At 34.7% G+C, this 14,628-nt stretch overlaps 1 protein-coding gene across 1 annotated transcript in view; it reads left to right on the plus strand.

Moving 5' to 3' along the window:
• Window positions 1–14,628, plus strand: part of ATRNL1 (attractin like 1) — a 443,329-nt gene that overhangs the window by 28,203 nt on the left and 400,498 nt on the right. Inside the window, exons 7-9 of the mRNA XM_006778755.2 lie at window positions 2,770–2,944; window positions 5,689–5,776; window positions 9,814–10,069. Of these exons, the coding sequence (XP_006778818.1) occupies window positions 2,770–2,944; window positions 5,689–5,776; window positions 9,814–10,069 (519 nt within the window). The remainder of the gene's footprint in view (window positions 1–2,769; window positions 2,945–5,688; window positions 5,777–9,813; window positions 10,070–14,628) is intronic.

The following is a 14,628-nucleotide window of genomic DNA, read 5'->3' on the forward strand; positions in this document are numbered from 1 at the left end:
AAAATTTAAGAATAACAATAGCAAAGAATATTAAAATGTCCTTTAACCAGTTCACCTGTTATTAATATTTTACCCTATTTGCTTACTATTCCTGACTTACATTATTTAAAATAAATCCATATTTCCTTCTTACGAAAATAAAATACAACAGTGTGGTGACTGCAAGGGGTAGCTGGGGGAGGGAGGTGGAGGAGGATATAGTGGGTATAAATGGTGATGGACGGAGACTTGACTTGGGGTGGTGACCACACACTACAGTGTACAGATGATACGTTGTAGATAAGATTTAAAAAAATCTTTGTAATTCTGTTTCCTATATTAAGTAATATTTACTTTAAATAAATTAATTATTAGGTATCAGTTTCCAATAACTTATACAACTTACCATTTGGCGGTTACAGTTCTGAAATTGGTTTCAGTGGGCCAAAGTCAGGGTGTTGTCAGGGCCACACCCCCCTGAAGGCTTGGAAAGAACCTGCACCCTGGATTTTGTTTGAGCATATTTGAGTGCACTTGAAACCTATATAATTTTGTTAACCAGTGTCACCCCAATAAATCCAATGAAAAGGAAAAAAAGAAAACAAAACTTATACCAGTAGATATATTAGTTACATATACTGTCCATCTGCTCTCATTTCTCTTCAGTTAAATTAGAGGTTGGCAAATGTTTCTGTCAAGGGCCATATATTATATTGTAAATATTGTTGACTGTGTTGACTATATGGTCTCTGTTGCAACTACTCAACTGTGCTGGTGTAGTGCAAAAGCAGCCATAGACAGTTCTTAAATGAATAAGCATACTGTGTTCTAATAAAAATGTATCTAGAATAACAGGGGTTTGCCTGGATTTTGCTCATGGGCTGCTGTTTGCCACCCCAAGTTAAATGAGTTCTAAGTGATTCAGAATTGTAGTTAAAAAGGTTTTTTTGTTTTGTTTTTTAATAAGTGTATTCCTTTAATTTTTTTGATTGCCATAAATGCGTCAGAGAGTTTTCATTCAAAAATAATACATTTTTAAATATCTGACTTAAAGGATTGTGTCATTATCAAAGAGATAATCTCTAGGGTGTACTTAGTTGCACTTGAAAAAACACAGGCTCATAGAATGTAAGCTTTGGAAAGGACTTTGAGGATGAATGAATGAGTGGATGAATGAATGAATGGGGAGTGAACAGATAATAGATGAAAACTGTATGGAATAATGTTTCTCCAATTAGGGTCATTTTGGAAGTTTAAAATTTTGTGATTCAATGATAATCTATAATTTTTTGGCATAAGCAAATTTAAGATCAAGTCATTGATCTCATAGTTGAGTAAAGATGCACTTGATTGCAATGCCAGCCTCGTATTGACTAAGTTGGGATCAAGTAGTATCTCTTTATTATTGGCTAAAAAGAAAATTATTGAAATGTGCTGATGCTCTGATGACAAGCAAAGGTCAAATGCTGATATGGCATAATGTATGAATTAAAAAGGTTTATAAAGGGTAGAAGAAAGAAAAGTGATGGCAAAATTATCTTGTCAAAATAATGTAGGTATCCTAAAGTTATGTGGGAAAAAGTACTATAAAAATTAATATCACTTCATCCTGGGACCAATGATTTAGTGTGAGCAAAACAGTATCATTTATCATATGAAGTAAACATTAAGTTTATTGTTTTTAAAAGTTCATTTACATGTACATATAATTTCTAAATTTATGCTGATTTTATATTTATAAAAGAACTTTAAATGTAAGGAGTTTATGTTTAGAGTTTGTTTGAGCATATTTGAGTTTCATTAGAATTAGAAATCATTTACAAACCCTGGCCGGGTGGCTGCTCAGATGGTTGGCGCATCATCCTGTACACCAAAAGGCTGCGAGTTCCCAGTCAGGGCACATGCCTAGGTTGTGGGTTTGTTTCCTGGTCGGGGTGCATACGTGCAGGCAACCTCTCGATGTTCCTCTTTTCCATCGATGTTTCTATCTCTCTCCCCCTTCCTCTGTCTCTCAAATCATAAAAACATATCCTCGGGTGAGGATTAAAATACATCATTTACGAGCCTTTAAGTTTGGCGAAAATATATTCCTTTGGGAGCATTCCTTCCATTAAGTTTGAGAAACACTGATCTAGGCCAGTCTCCTACATTTAACAGATGAGGTAACCAAGACTCATGAGTAACACCACGAACATGAACAGGAAAAGGCAGTGTTTTCAACTTTTAGTATTTAAGTTATCCTGGCCTAATTAAAATAAGTTTATCATGCATAATATTTTTTTCTGTTTGAGGATAATAAGCACTCCCTACTGATAATAATTTTGGTTATTCTTAATAGAGCTAAGAAAAAAATGTAATTTCTATGTTTTTATTAGCTTAGTAGTTTACACTTTGTAAATGCTTTCATCTCCACTATCTTTTAAAAAATTAAATATTTGTAATCACCGTTAGGGGATAGATTGTTATTTCTGTTTTATCGATGAAGATTTGATGATGGGAGAGATAAGCAGACATGCTCAGTCACATGTCTAGTAAGTGATAGAACTAGGATTATTTCGGATTTTGTGATATTTATTTGAACGTATGTAAGTCTGATTGAGTATATGATTTGGTTCCCTGTAGGCATTCCATTTCATGTTAGAATTTCCCCTGTAAGTTGTAGTTTAGATAACTTATTATGTGCATTTATTACTATGATGAGCATTGAATTACAAATTCTCTTCATCCATATATTCCGGTTTATAATCTAAGTTCTTAGTTTAACGCACTGTGTTGTTTGATTTTTTATAGGTCCTGATTGCTCTTTGAATGTTCCTTCCACCGAGTCATACTGGATTCTGCCAAATGTCAAACCCTTTAGTCCTTCCGTAGGCCGGGCTTCCCATAAAGCGGTTTTACACGGGAAGTTTATGTGGGTGATTGGTGGATATAGTTTTAACTACAGTTCTTTTCAAATGGTCCTGAAGTAAGTATGTTTTCCAGATTTTCACAATCTATTATTTAAGCTGAATTTTTGGTAATAGGACTATCCTAAGCGCCTATTTTATTGCTGTCAAAATTTATGAATATTTTTGTGATAGTATCTTTGTTACGTGGAACTTGATTTGAGAACCTATGAATTCAATATATCCATCATTAAATATTTGTCATTATGCATAGAGATTTGTTTTGTATAGATATTTCATTACCTCTCTAGAGTGCTTTTAATAAATTCTGAGTAAGAAAATATTAATTAAAGTAAGGTGAGGCCAGGTCTGTATCAGACATTACGAATCCTGCCACATAATATTGTTTTCAGAATGAAGTGTAATTGCCTATATAAAAATTCTGACCTATAAATTAATTTTTCTGAACTTTTTGACTTTGAAATGATTTTACAAGCTTTTGTTGGGAGAGAGTGCCTGTATTGTAAAATAGATCACTCATTTGCTGATGTCTCCATGGAGATTATCCTTTGCATGATTGGATGATGCAGGGACCACATGGATGGCAGCTTACCTGATTTCTTTTCAGCTGGTGATTGTATTTTATGAACATTTAATAGCAGAACGAAAGAGCAAAAAGAAGAGTAATTTGATTATCAATGTTGTTTTCAGGAGTGATACTCATAATATGTAACAACCGGTGCAACTTGGGCACCAACCAATCAGAACTGACCCTAGACAATATACCATAATGGTGTGTACCCAATAGGTTGCCAGATGCAGCAGAGAAATACACAGGACACCCAGTAAAACTTGAATTTCAGATAAACAATGAATAATTTTTCAGTATAAGTAGACCCTTGCAATATTCTTTTTTGATTTTGTCCCAAATATTGTATGAGTTCTGCCTATACTAAAAAATTATTTGTTGTTTATATAAAATTCAGATTTAATTGGGCATCCTCAATTGTATTTGGTAGCCCTATCCACTAACAATATTAGTCCTATTAATGTTGGGTATTTTAAAATTCTACTGCTTATAAGAGGAGATTGCTTTAAAACTATGATTGAATATGACTCGAATTAAAGTATAAAATAAGTAATTTCTGTACGGAGGGAGAAAGTTTTAGGTACATATTTAAGTAGACAATTAGAATTCTATATCACAATATATAATGGATAAAATATAGTAGAAAGAATTGAAAGAGAGTTGGTGGGATTAAAATGAATTGCTAAGATAGGAAAAGAACCTGAAGAAATGAGTTTTAAATGTGGAAACTAAAAGGAAATTAAATACGATTAATGAAAATGAAAAGTCTGTGAAAATAAAGTAAAATGGTTTTTGCATTTTTAATGAGCTATACGAAAGAACAAAGAAGAATACAAAAGACCAGTGTGATCCACAAAGCCCAAGATATTTACTCTCTGGCCCTTTATGGTAACTTGGTGGAAAGCAGTGTGTTGTTGGGTGCAGATGCTGGTAGGGAGGTAGACGTAGCTGAGTGAGTCTGTGAAAGTTATGTTCTGATTGATTTTATTCTCTTACTTGTTTCATTCACACGTATCTTCTAATTCCAGTGTAGAAAAGAAGTTAACCATAATGCTGAAAACAGTTGTTGGTAACCTTCCCTTTTTGTGTGTGAAGAGAGCTTGCTTGCTTTCCCTGATAAGTTGGAGGAAGAAAGAGAAGAGATGATAATTGATAGTGAGCTTCTTAAACAAGGTCCTAGTCAGTTCTTGGCTGGATGCTTCCCTCTATATTTTGTCAAATTGAAGAGATGTGAGGGTAGAGTATGATGGTGACAACTGAACTGGAATTCGCTTAGATAAGCATTTGAGATTCACAGCTTGGAACTTCTATTTTCATATATATATTTTTAGAGCAGATGAATAAAGATTAATTTTCATTTTTATCCAGTAATCCAGTAGTACCTTCTTCTTACAGAAACTTCTATCTTACTAGATTCATGTCACACAATCTCAAATGATCAGTAAACAAGACATGTTTGTGTGTAGGAAATAGGTACTTTTTGGTTAACTTATATAATGCTGAGCTACATGCATGTAAAAGAATAAAATTTGAATACATAAAGCAAATGGCTATTTTAAAAATGTAGAGAATTTCCATCCATTTCCAAAGGAAAAAGCTGGCTCTTTTTTTACTTCTGTGAAATTTATTATTATTTCATTGAATTTATTGGGGTTATATTGGTCAATAAATTATATAGGTTTCAAGTGTATAAACCTACAACACATCATCTGCACATTGCATTGTGTGTTCATCATCCAAAGTCTAGTCTCCTTCCATCATTTATCATCTCCCTCTTCCACCTGCCTCCAGTCCCCTTCCCAAAGGTAATCACCATTAGTTGACTGTCTGTTCCATGAGGTTTTTTTTGGTTCAATCCCTTCACCTATTTCACCCGCCTCACTAACCCCTCTCCCTCTGAGAGCTGCCAGTCTGTTCTCTCTCCCTTTTTTTAATTTAAAAATACAGACCAGCTTCCTATTGTTTAGGTTAAGCAATTGAACCAATAAATTCCAATAATAAATAATCAAGTTAATGTACACTATACATTTAGGTGGTTGAGTCCTAATTTAAAGTAGGTATATCTTGAATGTCTTTATGAAAAACATCTAATATGGTACCTGAAATTATGAGCTTGTTATTTATAATTGTTTTGAATTTAATGAATACTTGAATACAGACAAAGAAAAACATATGCAGATTGAAAAACCAAACAGGAATCTTAGATTATGAAGTTACTTCTTTTCTTGGTTCTAGTTACAATTTAGAAAACAGTATATGGAATGTGGGAACTCTGTCCAGGGGACCGCTCCAGAGGTATGGACACTCTCTTGCTTTGTATCAGGTATGGATTTTGCTTTTTAAATTAAATTTTTAAAAAAAATTTGAGTTCACTTTGGTGGAAAAAATACTAAATCTCAGATTTATTTCAAACACCTAATGAGAACAATAGATCATATGGATCACAATTACTTGAGATGTCACAGACTCATACTATTTCAGTAAAAAAAAAGGTTTTCCAGTATGATTTGCCATTGAACAAGAGAAGAAGCAAAGATTGAGTTTTTGTCCTTAGCTTGATTCCTAGTCATCAGGTCACTCACTTTTCTTTTTAATTGTGGTAAAATTAAAATTTACTTTTTAACCATTTTTAATTAGAGTTCAGTGGCATTAGGTAGGTACGTTCAAATTGTTGTGCAACCATCACCACCATTATCTCCAGACTTTTTTTGTCTTAAAGCTGAAGCCTTATGCCCATTAACAGTTCCCCTCCTCCAGACCCTGATTGCCATCATTCCACTTTCTGTCTCTCTGAATTTGACTACTCTGGGGACTTCGCATACGTGGACTCATACAGCATTTGTTCTTTCATGACTGGCTTATTTCACCTAGGATAATGTTCCCAAGGTTTATCCACATTGTGGCGTGTGTCAGAATTTCATTCTTTTTAAAGCCCGAGTAATAATCCCTTGTATGTACATACCACGTTTTGTTTATTTACCCATCGATAAATAACTTGTTTGCCTTTACCTTTTTGGCTATCGTGAATAATGCTGCTGTCAACACAGGTGTACAAATATGTGGCTCCTGTCCCTATTTTCCCTTTTTGGGATAGAAATTGCTGGATTGTATGATAATTCTATTTTTATTTTTTGAGTAATTTCCATATTGTTTTCTGCAGCTGCTGCACCATTTTACATTCCCACCAGCACTGCACAAGGGTTTCAATTCCTCCATGTCCTTGTCCACACTTGTTATTTTTTGGAACAGTTTTATTGAGATATAATTGACATTCCATATAATTCACTGATTTTAAATGGGTATAATTGAAGGGTTTTCAGTGTATTCAGAGTTGTGCAACCATCTCTTGAAGATTTATGCCAAATTGCAGACTTGTGCAATCAAGTTTAGAACATTTCTATCACCTCACAAAGAAACCCTGTATCCTTTACCTCTCACCCCAAACCTCCTCATCCTCCCAGCCTTAAACAATCATGAATCTACTTCCTATCTGTGTTGATTTGTCTACTCTGGACATTTCATATAAATGAGATTGTGTACTATGTGGGTTATGACTTGCATATTGTAGCATGTATCAGTACTTCATTTTTATGTCTAAATAATATTTTATTGTATGGACATACTTCATTTTGTTTATCATTCCATCAATTGATGGACATTTGGGTTATTTTCACCTTTTAGCTCTTATGGAACAATGCTTTTATGATTTTTGTGAGGACATATGCTCTCATTTCTCTTGAGTATACTAGTATATTTAGTATTGGAATTGTGGATCCAATGGTAACTCTATGTTTAGTTTTTGGAGAAACTGCCATGGTTTTCCAAACTGGCTATACCATTTTACATTTCCTCCAGCCATGTATGAAAGTTCTAATTTCTAGGGATTCTCACCAGCTCTCATTAGTATCTGTCATTTTTATTTTAGCTGTCCTATGGAGTGAGAAGTGATATCTTTTGTGTGTTGATCACATTCCCTGTTGATGAATGATGTTGAGCATCATTTCTTGTGCTTACTGTCTGTCTGTATTTTCTTTGGAGAAATGTCTATTCAAGTCCTTTGCCCATTATTAAACTGGGTTATTTGTCTTTTTATTATTGAGATGTAAAGAGTTCTTTATGTATTCTAGATACAAGTCCTTTGTAATTTGCAAATATTTTCTCCCATTCTGTGAGCTTTCATTGTCTTGATAGTGTCATTTGAAGCACAAAAGTTTTTTGTTTTTTTAATTTTAATGAAATCCAATTTATCTTTTTCCCCTTTTGTTGTTTGTGATTATGGTGTCATACCTAAAAATCCAGGATCGTGAAGATTTACTCCATGTTTTCTTTTAAGAGTTGCATGCTTTGGCTCTTATATTTAGGTCTTTGATTAATTTTGAGTTAAATTTTGTATATGATGTGCAGTAAGGGTTCAAGTTCATTCTTTTGCATGTCACTATTCAGAGTTCTCTTAGCACCATTTGTTAAAGAGACTATTCTTTCTCCATTGGCTGTCTTTGCACTCTTGTCAAATATCAGTTGGCCAATATTATGTATGGATTTATTTTTGGACTCTCAGTTCCATTGATTTATATGTCTGTCTTTATGCCCGTAGCATACCCTTCTTGGTTACTTTTTCTTTGTAGTAAGTTTTTTACATAGAGAAGTGTGAGCCCTCCAATTTTTTGTTTTTTCAAGATTGTTTTGATATTCTGGGTGCCTTGTAATTTCATGTGAATTTTGGAATCAACTTGTCAGTTTCTACAGAGAAGTCACCTGGAATTCTGTTAAAGATTGCATTGAATCGCCGAAACCGGTTTGGCTCAGTGGATAGAGCGTCGGCCTGCGGACTGAAAGGTCCCAGGTTCGATTCCGGTCAAGGGCATGTACCTGGGTTGCGGGCACATCCCCAGTGGGGAGTGTGCAGGAGGCAGCTGGTCGATGTTTCTCTCTCATCGATGTTTCTGACTCTCTATCTCTCTCCTTTCCTCTCTGTAAAAACTCAATAAAATATATTTAAAAAAAAAAAAAGATTGCATTGAATCTGTTGTTCGGTTTGGAGAGTATTGCCTTCTTAATAAGTCTTTTGACCCATGAACATGGGATGTCTTTTCATTTATTTATGTATTAAAAGATTTCTTTCAACAATGTTTTGTTGATTCCAGAGTAAGTTTGAAATTTCTTTTGTTAGAATTATTCCCAAGTATTTTATTTTTTGATGCATTTGAAATGGAATTTGTTTTACTTATTTTTATTTTTAGATTGTTCACTGCAAGTGTATAGAAGTATAATTGATTTTTGCACATTGATCTTGTATTCTGCAATGTGGTTGAACTCATTTATTAGCTCTAATTGTTTTTTTGGTTTTTTTTTGGGTGGGGAGATTTCTTAGTATTGTCTATATATAAGTTCATATCTTCTACGAATAACAATATTTGCTTCTTTTCCAATCTGGTTGTCTTTATTCAATTTTTGCCAATTTGCTCAGGCTAACACCTCGAGTACAGTGTGGAATATAAGTGGCAAAAGTGGGCGCCTTTGTCTTGTTCCTGACCTTAGTGGGCAAGTGTCTGCTCTTTCATCATTCAGTATAATATTAGCTTGTGTTTTTCTTAGATGATCTTTATTAGGTTGAAGAAATTCCTTTCTCTTCCTAGCTTGTTGAAATAGTAATGATTTGTATTATTTATGCATCATTCATTTTAGTCCTATGTGATTAAAGTTATTTGTATAATTTATAAGTGCTATAAAGCATCTGCCCATGGCCATGGGAAGTGGTAATAAAAGTGTACTCCATGCAATACACAGACGTGGTCTACCTTTTTGTGAACTGTGCTTGATGAAAGCAGTGAATGATCCAGAACAGCACAGAGCAGTGTACATCCATGGCAACATTCCAGTGTGACAGCTAGCGACTCAGCAACTAGGAAAATTAAAAATATGCTTAATTGTCTTGCTGGTGTAGCTCAGAGGTTGAGCATCAACCTATGAACCAGGCGGTCAGGGTTCAATTCCAGGTCAGGGCACATGCCCGGGTGTTGGGTGTGGAGGAGGTAGCTGATCAATGATTCTCTCTCATCATTGATATTTCTCTCTCTCTCTCCCGCTCCCTTCCTCTCTGGAACAAAAAGGTTAATTGACTATATAATATAATTGTTTTAAATATCTTTTTGAAAGCATGGATTTCCCCCCCTTTCTTGTGAGTAAAAGCATTATTTTTCATTAGTCATGTGTTCCCATTTCACTTTTTATAAATAGGAAGAATGCCTTATGCATGTTGTGAGTGATTTCTAAAACTATGTTTAAATTTAGCCTTCATTCTAATTTTTAATTTATAATGCTAAGAAATATACTTGTTAATACTTGTTTTTTAATTTACAGGAAAACATCTTTATGTATGGAGGCAGAATTGAAACAAATGAAGGCAATGTCACAGATGAGTTATGGATTTTTAACATTCCTAGTCAGTCCTGGAGCACAAAAACTCCCACTGTTCTTGGGCACGGGCAGCAGTATGCTGTGGAGGGGCATTCGGCACATATTATGGAGCTGGATAGTAGAGATGTTGTCATGATCATAATATTTGGATATTCTGCAATATATGGTTATACAAGCAGCGTACAGGAATACCATATCTGTGAGTTACTTTGAATGTGTAACTGTAAAGTCTTTATTGATTGTGCACATTTTTATCTTTAAAATCTTCATATGAATTTAGTCAAAATGGTTTTGAAATAAGAATTATAAGCCAAGAATTAATACTTGTTAATATAATTTTTTTGGTTTTGTGTTAGATTTTGTACTTTAATACTTAAGTTTATCTTCTTAGCCAAATGTGGGGAAATGTTACAGAAGTTACATTTTCTAAGAACTGAGAATATTTTTAAATATGTGAAATTCCAATAGGTGGTGCTACATCTTTGTTTTTACTTGCGGACTAAGAGCTAAAAACTAACCCAGTCTGTTTACTATGCATTCCATGATTTCAGGATTTTAAAAAATATATATTTTTATTGATTTCAGAGAAGAAGGGAGAAGGAGAGATAAATAGAAACATCAGCAGTGAGAGAGAGAGATTCATTGATCAGCTAGCTGCCTCTTGCATGCCCCATACTGGGGATTGAGCCTGCAACCTGGGCATGTTCCCTGATCGGGAATTGAACTGTTACCTCCTGGTTCATAGGTCGACGCTCAACCATTGAGCCATTTTGGCCAGGCAGGATTTTTTATTTTTCAGGGTCCTGTTCCTAGTCTTACTGCAGTGTCTCTCTGTATGTACTAGTCTTAGAGGAAGCTCCTGAGAGTCTGTCGGCTTCTGTGAAAGATTATTATCTAGTGCATGAAGGTGTCGGTGGCAATCTACATGTGACTGCATGATATTCTTAAATACTCTTATTCGTTTTTCTGGCACTTTATTTTTTTAAAATTCTTTATGAAATTTTCAAACAGTTGTAAGTTTTTTAAAAAATTTGTTTACAAATATATGCACCCTGTTAGTCACTACTTAGATTCAAGAACATATTCCATATCTGGCCTTGACCGGAATTTTGAACTCAAGGTTTTGCTTTTTTTGTGTAACTATACAGGGTGATCTGTTTCTCCTCCATGTCTCCAGTACAGGTGGACTGAAAGTGGGATATGCATTCTCCTTCCTATTGTCATTTACACTCTATTTCCACGCCTTCCTCCTTTGAATCACTCAGCTTTGAATTGTATGTCATTAGACTATACCACCTGTTTCTTTGCCTTCATGTCTTCTGTAGCTCCTAGAATCCCTGTTTTATTCCTTGAAGGAGTTAGCATCCGGCTCACTGTCACTCCATCCCATATACATTAACCAAATATTTCTGATTTCAGTATCCACTTTAATAATTCTTCCAATACTTGGCTTCTCAATTTTTTGATCTCTCTCCCCAAGATCTTGTTTTTCATGCTACTTGAATCAGTCTTGCCCATTGTCCTACCTGCAATGAATTCCATAATTCCCATTTCAGATATCTTATTCCAGTGCCTCCAGCTTACTCCTGCTAGTCCCCACACTGGTAATTCTTCAACTGTCCCAGAGCTTGTAGTTCACTAGCCTCCTTTCAGGTGTTCACTATCTCTTCCTTCCTCTGTCCATACTTACCTCTACACTTACCAGGCTTTACGCTCATAATCACCAATCACTCTTCCAACTCTTCATCATGACTCTTTCATACATTTTTCTCTCTCTTCAAACTTCTAACATGTCCTTCATCTGATGACCTTACTCAGTGTTTTACTGAGAAAACAGAAGCGGTCTAAAGAGGATTCCTACTGAAGGGAACATTTTGGAGTGCAGTGGTTAAAAAGTAAATGTGCATTGAATAAACCTGCTTACATGCCTAATTGTTGTAACAAATTCATGATAGCATGGAAGCTAGTGTAGCTGTCATTCTACTTTTTCAGATGAGCCCAAGAGTTGTTTCAGCAAGAGCTAAGTTACAAGGGACATCTGTAATACTTTAACAATAAAGATAATTTAAAAAAGGAGTTAAGTTACAAATAGCCTATATAAAAAGGTTTTGTTTGATTTTGTTATTTTAATTTTATGATGACGTTCATAGAGTGTTGTAGGTATTATTTCCATATTTTGTAACTTACTGAAATTTTCTTTGTGGCTTAATTTTCATAAATACTGTATAGACACTTGAAAAGAAGGCAAATGTTAGAACTTTAAGTTTTGGTATCTGATACACACACACACACACACACACACACACACATATACACACACATACTACTTTATTCATTATCCTTATTAGTTCTTCTACTTTTTGTATTGGATCTGTCATGCTGTGAAAATGAAAGTCTACGTATGTTAGTGTATTTTTGCCTATTTCTCCTTGTATATTCTGGAATTTATGCTTTATGAAAGTTGCTATTATGGATATTCATGACTTTCATTTTCGCATTAATGTTATAAAGTGCTTTGTTTATTTAATGTTTTTTGACCTGATTTCTATCTTGTCTGATATTAATATAATGGCTCTTGGTTATTTGGGGTGGGGCTGTCATTCTTTCCTTCATATGCTTTTGCCCATCTATTGTTAACCTTTCAGAATCACTTTGTTTTAAATATATCTCTTGTGTACAACAAAAAGTTAGATTTTGCTTTGTGACTCCATCCGTTTTTTGTACATTTCCTGTACATGTTTTATATTTTTAATAGTCACTCTGTTGTCTTTTAAAAAATTATGTCATGTTCAGAGGAGGCCCATTTTTTTTGAGGAAATGAGTGATTTTGAGATCTGCCACTATTAGGCTTCTCCTGACTCCTTGTCTCTTGGCTTCCTTCTGCATTCTCGGGGCGCCCTCCTTCTGGCTCTCGGTTTTACTTGCTTTTTGCACTTGATTTGGAGTTTATGGGTTTTTTAATTCTAGTTTATCTGGAAATGTAATTTTCCTTTTCATTCATGTTTTCCTTGTTGTTTTATTGTCTTCCCGGGAATGAATGGGGAGATTCAGAATTCAGCTATCACCATGCTTGTACTTGAACCATAAGGTTTTGACTTTTGAAGTTTTAAAGCAAATATTTAACTAAGTCTAAAGTCAACAAATATTTTTACTCTTTGATCAAGCCCCAATATACAGGACACTGTTTCTACTGCCTTAATCCATCCTACTTTGTTTCAAACACATTTGACATTATCAGTATTTTATACTAGGGATCAACCGTCTTTTCTATAGAGGGCAAGATAGTAAATATTTTAGACTTTGTGGCCCATGCGGTCTTTGTCACAACTAATCAACTCCACTGTGATAGCAAGAAAGCCAACACTGACAGTCCGTAAACAGATGGAGACGGCATTATGCCTGATTTTGCCCTGTGTCTTAGTTTATCTAGTCCTTTTCCAGAGAGAGAGTGTGTGTGCTACTGGGGCCTAGCAATCCTGATCCAAATTAATTTAACATTTCGGCATGTGGTTTTCTTTGGACCTTGGATATACAGTGAATTCATGCCCCAAGATCTGTGACCAAAAGTTCCCAGGAAAAATGAGATTTTTCCCTTTACATACAGCCAAGTGGAAATACACATTTTTCTGTCTGCTTCTGCAGAGCAGATTAAAAAATAACTCACTTTTTCATTGAGGATATAATCCTTCAGGGATCCTGACTTTGTATAGAAGTTCTCTGATCCAGTACCCACACGGGCTTACCTTCAATACTGGCCATTAAAACCAAATCCCTAGGCCACCTGAATGGTACACACATTCCTTACCCTGCCTTTCCACTGAATACAGTTTCTGGTCTTCAGAATATATTTTCTTCTTTGTATACCAACCTTTTTTGCAGGACAGTCTCATTCAGCCTTGAGACATGGTGGCAGTTATGCTTTCCAGGGATGGATGGCTAGGAAGGCACAGCAGATTAATTCTAATTTTCTATGAATGGTAAATATTGATAGTTTGTTTACTGATAAATTCACTGGCTGGTAGGTTTTGATTTACTTTTCTTTTTAAAAAAATATATTTTTATTGATTTCAGAGAGGAAGAGAGAGAAAGAAACGTTAATGATGAGAGAGAATACTGATCTGTTGCCTCTTGCATGGCTCCTACTGGAGGTGGAGCCCGCAGCCCAGGCATGTGCCCTTGACCAGAATTGAGCCCGGGACCCTTCATTCCCCAGGCCGACGCTCCATATCCACAGAGCCAAACCGGCTAGGGCTAGGTTTTGTTTTTCATTTGGAATAATTTGATTACAGAACATCAATTGTAGTTTTGGTAAGTTTTAAACTACTTCTATAGAGTTTCTTTTGGCTTATTCTATAATCAAAATACTATTTTAAAATAAATTTACCAACAGGGTATTTTTTTATTTGATTTTTGTCTTATTAACGGCATTACTTGTCAGGAATACTTGAAGGGTGATCCTATAAGCCACAAGTCAGCCAATATATGGGGGTCTAAGATGAATGAATATATTCTAATATGGAAATAGGAAGAGTACATGATCTATTTATGAGTTTTATAAGTATAATAGGCGAATTAAGGGTGGATTTTAAATTCTGTGATTCATTTAAGTACAAAGTAAAAGTCATCAATTTTTTCTGTAAAATTATATTTTAATAATAAAATGAACTTATTATGTTATTTACTCTTAATACAGTTTGAATTCACTGCTTATTGTTGAAAGTATGTGGTGTCAAAATAATCCATAATTACTTTCACTTT

The sequence above is a fragment of the Myotis davidii genome, unplaced genomic scaffold (assembly GCF_000327345.1).
Source record: "Myotis davidii unplaced genomic scaffold, ASM32734v1 scaffold107, whole genome shotgun sequence".
Classification (NCBI taxonomy): domain Eukaryota; kingdom Metazoa; phylum Chordata; class Mammalia; order Chiroptera; family Vespertilionidae; genus Myotis; species Myotis davidii.